This window comes from Bison bison, unplaced genomic scaffold, assembly GCF_000754665.1.
Source record: "Bison bison bison isolate TAMUID 2011002044 unplaced genomic scaffold, Bison_UMD1.0 scf7180017864533, whole genome shotgun sequence".
NCBI lineage: Eukaryota > Metazoa > Chordata > Mammalia > Artiodactyla > Bovidae > Bison > Bison bison.
The window spans coordinates 2474183-2489822 of record NW_011495082.1 but is presented as its reverse complement, the minus strand read 5'-3'; the positions used below and the strand labels follow the sequence as shown (position 1 = coordinate 2489822).

The 15640-nt window shown below is 36.8% G+C and overlaps 1 protein-coding gene across 2 annotated transcripts in view; it reads left to right on the top strand.

The window, feature by feature from the left end:
* Positions 1-15640, top strand: part of TMEM161B (transmembrane protein 161B) — a 75590-nt gene that overhangs the window by 17932 nt on the left and 42018 nt on the right. For both annotated transcript variants that reach the window (XM_010831900.1, XM_010831901.1), the window contains exon 2: positions 6839-6942. In XM_010831900.1, coding sequence (XP_010830202.1) covers positions 6839-6942 — 104 coding nt within the window. The remainder of the gene's footprint in view (positions 1-6838; positions 6943-15640) is intronic.

The following is a 15640-nucleotide window of genomic DNA, read 5'->3' as shown; positions in this document are numbered from 1 at the left end:
TGGTTTTTCCTGTGGTCATGTATGGATGTGAGAGTTGGACTGTGAAGAAAGCTGAGCACTGAAGAATGGATGCTTTTAAACTGTGGTGTTGGAGAAGACTCTTGAGAGTCCCTTGGACTGCAGGGAGATCCAACCAGTCCATTCTGAAGGAGATCAGTCCTGGGTGTTCTTTGGAAGAACTGATGCTAAAGCTGAAACTCCAGTACTTTGGCCACCTCAGGCAAAGGGTTGACTCATTGGAAAAGACTCTGATGCTGGGAGGGATTGGGGGCAGGAGGAGAAGGGGACAACAGAGGATGAGATGGCTGGATGGCATCACCAACTCGATGGACGTGACTTAAGGTGAACTCCAGGAGTTGGTGATGGACAGGGAGGCCTGGCATGCTGTGATTCATGGGGTCGCAGAGTCGGACACAACTGAGCAACTGAACTGAACTGAACTGAACTGAATATGATAATCTTGGGTTTTAAGTTCTGTCAAGACGGTTTGTTTTGTAGTAGTGTCATTCATTCATTCAGCCATGCTATGTTCCTTAGAATTATTCTAAATGTCATTGCTCTGAGTATTTGAGATACTTTTCTGTCAGAGGGACAGAAAAGTCCTCTGGCAAGTTTCTAATACTAGCCGGCAAGATATTGGATTAGGCAGACAGCCTGTATTTGTTAATTAAAGTTTTGTTTGCTTTTCCTGTTTATAGATATAAATAATTTCTGTAGTGATGTAATTTGAATTTATAGATTTTTAACATTGTTGGATTGAGACCCTAACTCACTTGTTACATGATGAATAGTGGTTGCTGCCTTTAGTGCAGGCCCTTCTTTCATACCTGAGCAGCTGTCTTAGTGCCGCTGGCCTAGCCCTCATCTAGTGTTTACAAGGAATCCAGAGTGACTTTTCTTAGGTTCTGATGTGGTCGTATGACTTTCCATGGGTTTCTTTATTGTTTTCAGGTTGAACTTAAGTCTGTAGGTTTTGCCCTTCAGTATCTGATTTTGACCTACTTGTCATCCTGTGTGAAGCAGATAGCACTGGTGGTTCACCAAGCTGAGTCCACGGAGTCTTAACTTAGCCTTTACTTTCCATGACACCCTTTCACAGCTCTTGTCCCTTAGTATGCACGCTGCATTCTGGTAGAATCCTCTGCCTGTGCTCTCATCACTTTGTATTAAGAGTTTGAGCAAACTCCGGGAGATAGTGAAGGATAGGGAAGCTTGGCGTGCTGCAATCCACGGAATTGCAGAGTCAGACACGACTGAGCAACTGACCAACAGCTATTTACTCTCCTGTTGGCCTGACTTCTCACTGGTGACAGGGACTGTGCTGTTTCTCCCTATTGTGTGCAAGTGGTTCAGTGCATGTAGTTTGTTGCCCAGTAAATGTTCATTGAATGCCCTGAAACAGAGGAAAAAACATTAGGTTGGATTAGGAATCTGGGTTCTAGATAAGTTTGTGACTGGGTAGTTCTATGGGGTTTGCTATTTGGACCCTGATAACCTCATTTGTAAATTGTTGGGAGATGGTTTGCTTAAATGCTCAATGTGTGAATTCTAAGTTTTATGTAAATCTAGATTGAAATAATGAAGTTCACACCTTCTTTTGTAGTAATAATTATTTGGGTGTCTCTAAGAAGTCTGTCTCAATATGTCTAGCTATCACTAAAATATGTAAAAAGTTAAAAAACCAAAAATGGGAAGGTCATTGGGTAATAGCCTCTTTTTTTTTTTTCCCTGTCTCATTTATTGGAGGGTGAGTGATAATTAAAACCATTTGGGGTGGTTTGAGTTCAAGTATGTTGCTGATATGCCTTCTGATTGAAAACAGTGTATACTTTGCTTTCAGTCTGTTTGTCAACAGGAGAGCTAGTTTAGTGAAATGAAACAAAATATCAACTCCACTGAGGTTGACATAATATTGTTCCAAGTTTGAATTTTAAAATTACAATATGTTTTTCTTTAGGTTGGGGGTTTTATTGTCAGTATTGTCAAGCAAGATAAAATACTGGTATTTGATATATTTTATTTCTCAGAGAATTGGCTAATTTTCCTTGGTAAGAATTTTTTTAACCTACCCAGAAATGATTACTAACAAAAATTGAAATGATCATTCTTCTATAAACTAAAGGCAAATAACTTTTTCTTGCTCTTCATGGCCTCAGGTTAATAGATGTGGAAAGGTTGAAACCTAAGTTGCCCCAATGTTTCACCCTTCTTGGGAGCTTACGAGCTATTTCATAAATGACTTTTCCCAGTTCCAGTTATCAAGAGAATTGGAGCCTAGGGCAACCAATCTGGACAGAAGCCATCTCTTTGGTCAAGTTATTGTTTTGAGGCCCTAATAAAACCATTAAGGCCACTTGGCCAATGACCCATAAGGTCGTGCGCTTAAAACTTCAGCCATGATGGACTTTATTGTATCGGTGCGTATCTACTCAGTTTAATAGTTTTTTTGTGTGAAGTTTATGTTTGTTTATGGTTAAATTTACTTAAGCATTAGCTTTTAACTAAAAATAATGAAAGATATTCAGGGAATTTGGTTTTTACACTAAACATTTCAAAAATTCTGTTTTGTACAAACTTAGATATACATGGGCACTTAAGCTGGTCAGTGAAGGCAGGTTATTAGAATTTGTTTTTCAATTGCACATAAGTGTGTCTCAATTAATGAGTTGAATGTATTTTAATATGTTGATCCCTGACATGTACACTGTGATTGTCAGTTGTATAGCAATGTCTCAAAAGTTGATCTAAGTTTAGTACTAACAACATATTAAGTTGATAATATATAATTCTGTAAAATGGTTGTCATTTTGAAAATGTATTCCAAGGACTCTTTTCCAAATAAATATGAAAAGGATTAACTTTGGGGACATATTCCCCACATAATTTAAAAATTATTTCTCAAAAAAATTAGGTGGATTCTTCTATTGGGAAAAAACAACATTTTCTTTTAATCCACATATACAGTTACCCAGTGGCACCCCACTCCAGTACTCTTGCCTGGAACATCCCATGGGTGGAGGAGCCTGGTAGGCTGCAGTCCATGGGGTCGCTAAGAGTCGGATACGACTGAGCAACTTCACTTTCACTTTTCACTTTCATGCACTGGAGAAGGAAATGGCAACCCACTCCAGTGTTCTTGCCTGGAGAATCCCAGGGACGGGGGAGCCTGGTGGGCTGCCGTCTATGAGGTTGCACAGAGTCGGACACGACTGAAGCGACTTAGCAGCAGTAGCAGCAGCAACAGCTGATTCATTCTTGGAAGGGTTTATTGACTTCTGTTAGAAAGTTGGAAGAAAACTTATATATTTAACAGTAAACAGATGAGGTTTTGAGAAAGTACTTTCAACTTTATTTTAAAAAGATGGAAATGGCATAGTAAGATAAGTGAATAGAGTAAAGTTACATTTTTTAATGTTTTTTAGTCAAACATTAGCTACAACATTGAGAATGATGTTTGCCTTTCATGAGGTTGATCTCTTTAGTTCCTCATTTGCTTCAGTATACCATCATCCTATGAATTCTTCAACAATATCTTTAGCATACATTTTTCTTCTTACAACCAGAGATACCATTGTAATTTAAATCATTACCTTTTTTGGTGTGGATCATTGCAGAAGCCTAGTTGCTATTATGCTAGTTAATCCGGTTTGCTGATTTTTATTTGTTTTGGCCTTCACATGGTTTACATTCTTTAGTCCTGGTTTTATCAGCAGTATTTTATTATGCTCAGTGATTTGGAATAAGAGGAGAGAATTTGATAAGATGCCTTTTTTCCCCAGTTCATCACAGTCCATCATATATATATATATGTATATATACACACACACACACACACACACACACACACATCTTGCAGATCAGTCTTTCTGAAATGCCATTTAATACCTGTAACGTTTATTAGATATGACTAAGATACAGTTTCTGCTATTAAGGAGCTTGCTGCTGCTGCTGCTAAGTTGCTTCAGTCGTGTCTGACTCTGTGCGACCCCACAGATGGCAGCCCACCAGGCTCCGCCGTCCCTGGGATTCTCCAGGCAAGAGTACTGGAGTGGATTGCCATTGCCTTCTCCATTAAGGAGCTTACACTCTAATAAATTGTTATATATGTTTGTGAGAGATTGTACTAGATGACCTTGAAGATTCTCTGATACTATCAGATTTCTTTCAAGGCTAGATGGAGGTTCACTTTGTCCACAAAACTTTCCCTGATTCCGACTAAAAAAATTATCTTTTGCTTTTACGTCTGTAATCTCAAATAGACTAACCTTCTGACACACTTGCTAATATATTTCTTGGCCTTGTTCTGCCTGAAAGCGTTCTTTGTAATGGCATTCACTGTATGGAGATTGCAGAACTTCTATCACAAACTATATAGAAAATAAGATAGTAAAAGCAAGTGATAGGAAATGTGAAAGAAAAAAAGACAAAAATGTAACCTTTGATGTTAGGAGAATATAAAAATGGTCTGAACCTTAACCCAATTGGTAGAATTTAAGGCATTAAAATATCCACATTGAAACCATAATTGAGGCAGGTTTCAAAGGCATTTTAAAAACAGTCCTGTTTAAGAGCCATTTTGCTCCCTTTTTTAAAGAACTCTGTGTACATACGAAAGAAGGCATTTGTTCCTTTAGTAATTGACTTGTAAGAACTCTATATAATACCTAACAAGTAAATAATACCTTTGGGCTTCCCAAGTAGCTCAGTGGTAAAGAATCCGCCTGCCACTGCAGGACACACTAGTTTGATCTCCGGGTCGGGAAAATCCCCTGGGGAGGAAATGGCAACCCACTCTGATATTCTGGCCTGGGAAATCCCATGGACAGAGGATCCTGGTGCACTACAGTCCAGGGAGTTGCGAAAGAGTCTAAGCAACAATAAATTATCCCTTTATGATATGAGTTACAAATGTCTTTTCCAGTTATTTTGACATTACTTACACTGTTTCTCTATGAATACATTTGATTTGATTTTTCTTAAAACCTCATGTTTTTAGAGCACTTTTAGGTTTGCAGCAAGATGGATCAGAGTAGAGAGTTCCATATCTCCTGTCCTGGCACGTGCACGACCTCCCACACTTTCAGCATCCGCATCATGATAGTCCATTTGTTACAGTGATGGACGGTTGATTGAACAGTTTGTTAAAATCACTGAAATCTGATTTTTTCAAAATTTTTAGTGTTCTTTTATCACTTAGGAGATTAATGTTATTTTTTTGGTATGATTCCATTTATTTTGTTTTCTCAATTTATTTCTTATAGAAGTAATGGTTATTTTTTGAAAAGCCTTCTTTTCTTGAAATTAAAAAAAAAAAAACTTATCCCTTAATAGGAATGATAATTAGGACAATAACAAGTATTGGCTGCATTCTCTGAAACAGGCACAATTATTAACCACAGCTTGATTAGTAGGTCGGTTGAATTATTAGCTTCATTTTATAGAAGAGAAAATAAAGAATAAGGGGAAATTATTGTTATTTTTTTAGGAAGGTGAAAGGTATTAAAATACTAATAGGAAGGATTTAAATAGAGAAGAGATCTGATGCGAAGAGCCAACTCATTGGAAAGGACCCTGATGCTAGGAAGGATTGAAGACAAAAGGAGAAGGGGGCGGCAGAGAATGAGATGGTTAGATAGCGTCACTGACTCTATGGACATGAGTCTGAACAAACTCCGGGAGATAGTGAAGGAGAGAGGAGCCTTGTGTGCTGCAGTCCGTGGGGTGGCAAAGAGTTGATCATGATTTAGCAACTGAACAGCAACAGGAGCTGTTCAGTGGTTGAGGTTCCTGAAAATCCATGAGAGGATGGGCTCTGAAGCACCGAGGGATTTGCTTTACACCGAAGATACTCTGCTGTTATATTTCTAGAGGGTGTATAAGAAGACAGGTGCAGATACCAGTGATTATGAGCTTGTTGGTGTCAAATGAGAGTTCTCATTTGATGCTATTGTTTTGTTCTCTGTGAACTGGAACCTGTCCTCTACTGAATCGAGAGAAGTTCGGAGGGAGTGGATAAATTAGGAGCTTGGGATTAGCAGATGCAAATTGCTATATGTAAAATAGGTAAAAACAAGGTCCTATGGTATAGCAGAGGGAACTATATTCAATATCTTGTAATAACCTGTAATGGAAAAGAATATGTGTGGAAAGTACATGTATATGTATGTGTGTGAAACTGAATCACTTTGCTAGGATTGAATTTTTTTTTTTTTAAGAAGGAAGAAGTTTGAGGGAGGTTGGAGGTGTGGGGAGATGGGAGAAGGTTTGAATTAGGTATTGCAGAGAACAAGAGAGGGATTGATGAGAACAAACTGGGCATGTTTGGACCTTGTTAGAACCCACCCATTGAAAGTTTGTGATGATAAGATGAATTAAATTTTTTTTTCTAGTGACTTTCCACCATCACATTTAGTATAGTTAATGCTCTTGAGTTGTTCATTGCCACCCTAGAATTAAAAAACAGGCATACTGCTTTTAGAGCTAGCCAAGCTGGTGTTCTAAGTGTGTTGAATAGAGTAAATCTGGAAAAGGACGGGGGAAAAAAATCACTATTTTCCGCTTCATTTTGGCACACTCAGGTAATGGAGAAGATTTCTTGGAAATAGATTTTGAATGTGTATGTTCCCTAATTTAACTTTTGTTAATATGGATGTGACCCTTGGATAACTTGTAGAGGATTATGAGGTGAGATCCCATATGGCAGAATAATAGGTGTTTTGATAGTAAACCCATTTTTCTTACAAAGTATAATTTTCGAAATGTATAGAAAGCTTTTCAGCGGTGTCCTTAAATCTAAATTCATTCATTGTTAAACTCATCTGTTTGTTTCTTTACACAGGGTGTGATAGGTATACAGCTGGTTGTTACCATGGTGATGGCCAGTGCCATGCAGAAGATTCTACCTCACTATTCTCTTGCTCGGTGGCTACTCTGTAATGGCAGGTAAGGCAAGGACAGGCTGATTCTGACTAGTACTTTCTTCTCTGTTTACCAGGCTGATTAACCTCCTAGAAGTTAAGTGCTAATTCCAGTTTTCTAAAAACATGAAAAAGGAAAATTACAAGAAAAATCCAGCTTCCTTATTTCTCTTACTTGAGATAGTAGTAGTTTGTTGAGTACAAAGATAATAGGATGATCATTGTCAAGAATTTAGTCTCTTCTTTCTCTATCCCTTTTTGAACATGGCCACTGGAATTAGCACATGACTTTTCTAGTTACCTTTTTTAAAAAAAGTTGGTCAATAAGAGGAAGTGACTATAAATTGAAGTGCTTAAATTTTCACCATTGTTGGAAAAAATGACTCAAAGCACCTGCCCTATTACTGGTGACTTAGTTGAGAGTATTATGAGAGTTAGGAGTTCTTTGTTTTACTGTTAATAAATAATTTTAAACTTTAATTTAGCAAAGAAGGGGTGAAGTTGTTTTGTAGGCTTTTAATTTTGTTTAGTGCACTATAAGCTTACTACTACTACTGGCCCCTCATGGAGAAGAACTAAGTTACCTTGCTGAAAGTTAAAGAATAAAATAAACAGTCCAGAAGTTAAATACAGATATCAGGAGGCAAAAGCAGTAAAACCCTGCATACAGAAATACATGCCACAATCTTGTGTAATTATGAAAGGCAGATTACAGGTTTGGTACCATGACTATAGTTTTTTTACTACAGTTATTTGTCTCTAATAAATAGATTTTATTATTGATTTGTATATCAGTTTTCTATTGTTTAGACCTTTTAAGTTAGAACCCTGGAGAAGGGAAAGGCTACCCACTCCAGTATTCTGGCCTGGAGAACTCCATGGACTGCATAGTCCATGGGGTCGCAAAGAGTCAGACACGACTGAGCGACTTTCCCTTCACTTTAAGTTAGAAAGCAATGGACAGCTATTATCTTCCTAATGATTTCATATACTGCAAGACCAATAATAAGCCATTCTATCCACAAAGCTTAATTTATTTTTCAGTTTTAAGTATATTCTTTGTGCTTTATGCTTGTTCCGTATCAGTGTTTAAATATAGGAAAATACTATTTAGATTGTCCAAAAAGGTTTTTTGAACACTGATATGTGCACACACACATGTTTATGGAAAGCGTGAGAGAACAGTGGTTTAAAAATATATATTTTTATTAGCAAAGTAAATAATGACTAAAGTTTTAGCAAAGTTAAAACTTCATCAAAGATATTTATAAGTGAAAAAAGTAAATCGTCAGTGACTGGTTTTTAACCATGTAGGTTTATACCCTGTGTAGTCTTGCTTACTTGTTTTGCTTAGCAACAACCCTTTTTTGTAGATCATGAAAGGGTGAATATCTGCTGGGCAAATACCATTAATTCTAAATAAATAGAATCTGAATTAATAAACTAGATAAAATACATATTAAGGTAGCTTATTTTCTATTGAGAATTGCACATTTCTGGTTTTGTTTCCAGTGAGTCTCCAGGGAGCCTTCCTATCCTTTTTGGCTTTAAAGATCTTGGCAGTCTTATCCCTTTTTAGGGAGTTTCTATTTTCTAATAGGTAATCTGCAGCCCATTTGTTTCTATAAAACTAAGACTTCCAGAGATTGAAAACTGATTCTCTTTGTTAATTTTGAAACAATATATTATATTTAAAATTGCTTCTCTTTTGACAGTTTATCTGTCATGTAAGTATACATATTGCTAATTTGAAGAGGAGCTCAACCTTCAAAAATAAACATGAAGTTGATAAATTTTGTGATCTTGATTTGCTTTTGTAAATAGATTAACTTTAGTGTTAATGCTGTCCCTAATTCCAAATCAGGTTCCAAGGAATACCAATCAGGATTTTCTAGTGATTCTTTTCTGGTACTTTCATTTCCTCTTTGTTTGTTTTGCTCTTTATTCTTAAGATCATCTATTGATATTTTTCTTTAAAATTTTTAAGTCATGAAGCTATATTCTGACTGTTGTTGCCTAATTCTGTTGAATAAGAATGTTGATTTTATCATTTTGAAATAATTACTGTTTTACAAACCTTTTGTGACATGAAATGACACCTTTTTAATATTAAGAAAATCTAAAATATCTTCTAAATTGCTCATGTAAAAATATTGATGAGAAATGACAGTTTATATTTTAAACCATGTGTTGTTGCTGAGTTGAAGAAAGAGAAAGGGAAGAAGATCTGAGGGCGTTCTTTGTCGTTTGTAAAATGCTTGAAGAAATTTAAAGGGAGAAGCTTATGAGAGAACTTTCAAAATTACAGATAGTGTAGGATGGTTTGGGAGTGGCTGTAGTGAAGAGATTTAAGTGAATAGATGGTGTAGATACCACGATAGTTTAATCACAAGTATGACAGAAGAAACTTTAGTTTTGGTATCTGTTGACTTAATATTTTATCATATATTCAGATTGTAAGTATTCATGTTTTTCTTAAAAGTTATGGCTTCTCTTTTTATCACGTTAATTAGCTTGGATTAGATATGGACATATCTCTCATCAACTTCTGTCTCTTTTAGAATGGAAGGTGTGAAGTGGCACCTGTTTCTATTATGTTGACTTAACAAGTAAGCCTGCTAATTTCCTGAAGTCAGCACCTTGAAGAAATTCGCAGTTTTTGCTTATATATTAGCCTGTTGATTTTTTATATTAAAAAATTGACTAGTTTTCTGACTCTTGGTTGAATAACATTTTTATTTTGTAATTAATATTGTAGATATCTAGGTGTTTTTTTATTACGTACATAATCTTTAGCCTGGTTCATTTCCGTTAATATTACCTTTACAACGTTAAAGAAACTTTGTATTGGTAGAATTTTTATTTCTGTTACCCCATTTGCATCTCTACACTCTGAACTTGGAAGAAGACATGTATTGGGGTATTTTATGACCTCCGAAATCTCAGTGTCTGAACTTAATAAAAGTTTGTCAGTCACAGACAGGACAGGAATCAAGGTCAAATTAGGGTACCTGAGAGGGGTAGGGCAACTCTCCGTGTAGCTCCTTCACAAAATGATGATTCAAGTGTTACTTAGGGATTCTAGGCTCCTGCTTCTGTTTGTGGCTCCTCTGTTCCTTCTGCTACTTTGGAGTCCTTTTTGTTAGATGCTGTGCCAGTTGAAAAGACCCTGATGGGAAAGATTGAAGGCGAGAGGAGAAGGGGACGACAGAGCATGAGATGGCTGGATGGCGTCACCAACTCAATGGACATGAGTTTGAGTAAACTCCAGGAGTTGGTGATGGACAGGGAGGCCTGGCATGCTGCAGTCCATGGGGTCACAAAGAGTCGGACACGACTGAGTGACTGAACTGAACTGAACTGTGCCAGTTGGCAAGTAAAGAGAGAATGGGCTCTGGTTTTTTCAGGAGATTCTAGGGTCCAGGCTTAGAAGTAGATACATCATTTCTGCCCACATTGTATAGTCTGGAGCCCTGTGACTGGTTCAGACCAAAAGTGCATGGCAGGCTGGGAAATATACTTTTCCTTGTGCTTGGGAAGTAAAAGCAGGATTGGTGAGTGCCTAGTCCTTATGTTGTAGGTAATATTGTCTCCATTTTTAGATGAGAAATTGTAGCTTTACGTTCACGTACTGAAAAGTTCACGTACTGAAAAGTGAAACAGATCCAGCCTCTTACCCTGGAAATCTGACTCATCGTCTAGTAATTATTTGATGTATGGTTATTCATCAAACTCCAGACCCTTGTCCTGGAATGTACTTAAACCGAATTTTGAATTTGGTGGAGGTAAACTTTTCTACAATCACTGTGACTTCTGCTGGTGGTTTACAGAGTAATTTATTTCAGGTTTTCTTTTTTCTACCTTTTTTCCTAGTGTGCTTAGCCTTCTAGAAGATATCCTCAGATTATAGGAAGTGTATGGTTTCTCTTTACTTACTCTTCTGGCTTCTCTAGGACTATAGTCATCTTTTATTCTAAATTTAAAGGCACATCAGGATTTTTCTAATTACCAAAAGCATGCTAAGTGTGAAGTAGAGTTTAAGAAATATCATCTGTTAAAATTATACCTCTCCTCACCATTTGAGATTAAATGTGTTCCACATTACTAAGTCATAATTATTTTGTATTCCATCCTTCTACTTTTTTATAGTAGAAAAATGTTTTTCTCCTAGAAAATGTTATTCTCCTTTTTTTACATGCCTTTTTATTAGACTGTTGAGGCATTCCTGCTTTAATAAGAATTTATGAAACAAGATCTTGCTGTTACCTGTGAGCAAATTACTAACCTTGAAGAACTCAGATGTGGCGTCTAGTGCTCAGGTTGCCCTTCCCATCTCTTCCTCTCCAAAGGAAAGAAGGATTGTGGGAAGTTGGTTTCTCTGTACCTTTACTCTGATCATTTGTTATAACCATTGCTCAGATCACCTACAGATGTTAGTTCTTTATCGTGTCCAGCATACCACTGCTTCGTAGCCAGAGTATTCTCTACTTTCTGTTGTAATTAAAGTTCCTTTTTGTTTTGAAGTTTGCTTGGCCCCTCTTTTCATGGAGAGGTAAGTGGTAGGTTACATTCTTTGTACATTTGAATAGTGGGTTTTGCATGAGGAGCAAGATTTGGCTTTTTGTCCTTTATAGCTTCCTTGCTGAACCTGCTTTCTGTGATTGTTCAGCTTAAACCTTACGCATTTTTCTCTCCCCCTTCATCCCCCTAGGCTCTCACTTTGGTCTGATACTTCCCTTCATATGTCCCTGACTCAAAATATATTATGGTTGGATTTATTCTGATTTTGTCTCATCCTGTATTGGGTAAAGAGGATGTGACAACACCCTGTTCATTTGTTTTTAATTCTTTTTGCCTGTTCTTTTTCGCATGTTGCCTGATCCAAGAATTTGCAAATTCCCTTTGGTGAGAGAAACCTACTATTCAAATGCACAGTAGGTGGGACCTATGACCTAAGGGAAAGGTTCAAACCTTCAGCTACTACCCTTACGGAATGCCTGAGTCCTTGCTCTCCTGCCTTAGCTGTCTTAATCCGTTCCAGAATGTCATGATATTCTAGTAAAGTTTCCAATAAGTAACAAGAGAATGTATTAATATATATGTAATAAACAATATTTTAGTTACTTGTACTGAAAGATTTCCTAGGTTTTAGGTGGTGTTTGTTTTCTCTCAAGTTTTTTTTCATGTCTAAATTATTACTTTGAGATTTAGAATAGAGACCAAAACTGTGTTATGACCTATCTTGTGAAAGAGTTTTGTATGATTATTTATGTATTAAAGCTGTTTTTAGCTTTCTCTCAGTACCCAGCTTTTCCATATTTGTTCATGTTATGATTTTCATTTTAAATTTCTGAAATTTTTACTTCTAAAATTTTTTTAAGTAGTTCACTTTAAATAGCATTACTGTTTAATTTTTTTTTTTTAATGAATCTAGATCAATGCATTCTGTATTTTGTAGTATTTTTTTTTTAGTGGTCTTTGAAACTGCCTGATTTGTTTGTAGCCTGATATTATTTTATAAAAGAGGTTTATGTAAGAAAATTACTGAAAAATTATTTCAGTGATTTAGTGGAGTTTAACACAGTTGGCTTTGTTATCTGAGACACTGTTTACTGAATTAAAGTGAAAGTAGCCAAAGTAAATGTCAGAAGATACAGTTTAACTTAAATGCAAAAGGTTCAGTTTTGTTGTAAATTCTATTAATACTTAGTTTTTAAAAAAATTATTATTATTAGCATAATACGTGCTTGTGATGTAGAAAAAGACAATAAATTAATAAGGAAAAAATAAGAGATAACAAACTGTATTCCTTTCAGCTAAAGACAGTCTCTGTGTAAATTTTGTTGTATTTCCTTCTAATCTTTTCATATTTCCCCCTCATGGATGTGATTATTTTATGTGTAATTTTACATCATGCTTCTTTTAATTAACATGAAGCATTTGTCTTTAATTGTATTTTTGTAACCATTATTCTTAATATCACGTATAAGACTAATAAACTTTTATATCTGTCTTCTAAGCCCATATTTGAAAGGCCTAGTGCATCAGGCCAATTATTGCAAAATTCAGGCTCAGATTGAAGAAAGTAGGGAAAACCACTAGGTCATTCAGGTATGACCTAAATCAAATCCCTTATGATTATATTTTTATTTTCTAGTGTTCCCCTTACAAATTGTTGATATGGAGATGATCTGTGATGTATATGTGAAAATAAATCTTGAATAATGTTGATAATGCCATTTATCATGTTTTAAAAATAGTCCACAGAAATGTTGTTGCCTTACGACATTTAACCTCTCATACAGAGAGTGACTATATGCAGCTTTTTTTAGTTGGATGCCACATCCAAAGACTCATGGCAATATGTTACGTGACAGATTAAAGCAAAATAAAACAAACAAGAAAACCTGTGAATTTACTTTGGAACTATATATGGTGTTATATATTTACAGGAATTTGATATTTGGAGAGAAGAAAGTACAGTCAGCCCTTTGTATCTGCATATCCATGAATTCAACCAAAGGATGGAAAATATTTGAAAAAAAAAAAATTCTGTGAAGTTCCAGAAAACAAACTTGAATTTTCCATTCTTCTTCAATTATTTACATAGCACTTACATTATACCTGGGCTTCCCTGGTGGCTCAGACAGTAAAGAATCTGACTGCAATGCATGAGACATGGGTTTGATCCCTGGGTCAGGAAGATCCCCTGGAGAAGGAAGTGGCCACCCATTCCAGTATTCTTGCCTGGAGAATCCCATGGACAGAGGGGCCTGGTGGGCTCCAGTCCATGGGATCGCAAGAAATTGAACGCGACTGAGTGACTAACACTATGATTATACAGTGGAGGTGAGGAATAGATTCAAGGGATTACATCTGGTAGACAGAGTGCCTGCAGAACTATGGACGGAGGTTCATAACATTGTACAGGAGGTGGTGGCCAAAACCATCCCAAAGAAAAAGAAATGCAAGAAGGCAAAGTGGTTGTCTCTGGAGGGCTTACAAGTAGCTAAGAAAAGAGAAGCGAAAGGCAAAGGAGAAAAGGAAAGATACACTCATCTTAATGCAAGTTTTAGAGAATAGCAAGAAGAGATCAGAAAGCCATCTTAAGTGAATAATGCAGATAAATAGAGGTAAACAATAGAATGGGGAAGACTCTAGAGATCTCTTTAAGAAAATTGGAGATACCAAGGGAAGACATTTCATGCAAAGATAGGCACAGTAAAGGACAAAAACCGGCAAGGACCTAACAGAAGCAGAAGAGATTGAGAGGTGGCAAGAATACACAGAAGAACTATACAAAAAAGATCTTAGTGACCCAGATAACCACGATGGTGTGATTGCTCACCTAGAGCCAGACATCCTGGAGTGCGAAGTCAAGTGGGCCTTAGGAAGTGTTACTATGAACAAAGCTAGCAGAGGTGATGGAATTCCAGCTGAGCTATTCCAAATCCTGAAAGATGATGTTGTTAAACACTGTACTTAATATGCCAGCAAATTTGGAAAACTCAGCAGTGGCCACAGAACTGGAAAAGGTCTGTTTTCATTCCAATCCCAAAGAAAGGCAATGCCAAAGAATGTTCAAATTACCATACAGTTGCACTCATTTCACATACTAGCAAGATTATGCTCAAAATCCTTCAAGCTAGGCTTCAGCAGTACATGAACTGAGAACTTCCAGATGCACAACCTGGATTTAGAAAAGGCAAAGGAACCAGAGATCAAAGCGCCAATATATGCCGTATCGTAGAAAAAGCAAGGGAATTCCAAAAAAGCATCTGCTTCTCCTTTGACTGTGTGGATGACAACAAACTGTGGAATATTCTTAATAAGATGGGGATGCCAGGCCACCTTACCTGACTCCTGAGAAATCTGTATGCAGGACAAGAAGTAACGAAAAACTGGACATGGAACAACGGACTGGTTCAAAATTGGGAAAGGAGTACATCAAGGCTGTATATTGTCACCCTGCTTATTTAAGTTGTATGCAGAATTCAGTTCAGTTCAGTTGCTCAGTCGTGTTGACTCCTTGTGATCCCATGGACTGCAGCACACCAGGCCACCCTGTCCATCACCAACTCCTGGAGTTTACTCAAACTCATGTCTGTTGAGTCGGTGATACATGAAATGCTGGGGTGTATGACTCACAAGCTGGAATCAAGATTCCTGAGAGAAATATCAACAACCTCAGATATGCAGATGATACCTCTCTAATGGCAGAAAGTGAAGAGGAACTAAAGAGCCTCTTGATGAAAGTGAAAGAGGAGAGTGAAAAAGCTGCCTTAAAAGTCAACATTCGAAAAACTAAGATCATGGCATCTGGTCTCATCACTCATGCCACATAAAAGGGGAAATATTGGAAGCAGTGACATTTTATTTTCTTGGGTTTCAAAATCACTGCGGACAATAGTGACTGCAGCCATGAAATTAAAAGATACTTGCTCCTTGGAAGAAAAACTATGACAAAACTAGATAATATATTAAAAAGGAAAAACATTACTTTGCCAACAAAGGTCCATATAGCCAAAACTATGGTTTTTCCAGTAATCACATCCAGTGTGGATATGAATTGTACCATAAAGAAAGCTGAGCACCAAAGAATTGATGCTTTTGAACCTTGGTGTTGGAGAAGACTCCTGCAAGTCCCTTGGATTGCAGAGAGATCAAACCAGTCAATCCTAAAGGAAATCAACCCTGAATATTCATTGGAAGGACTGGTGTTG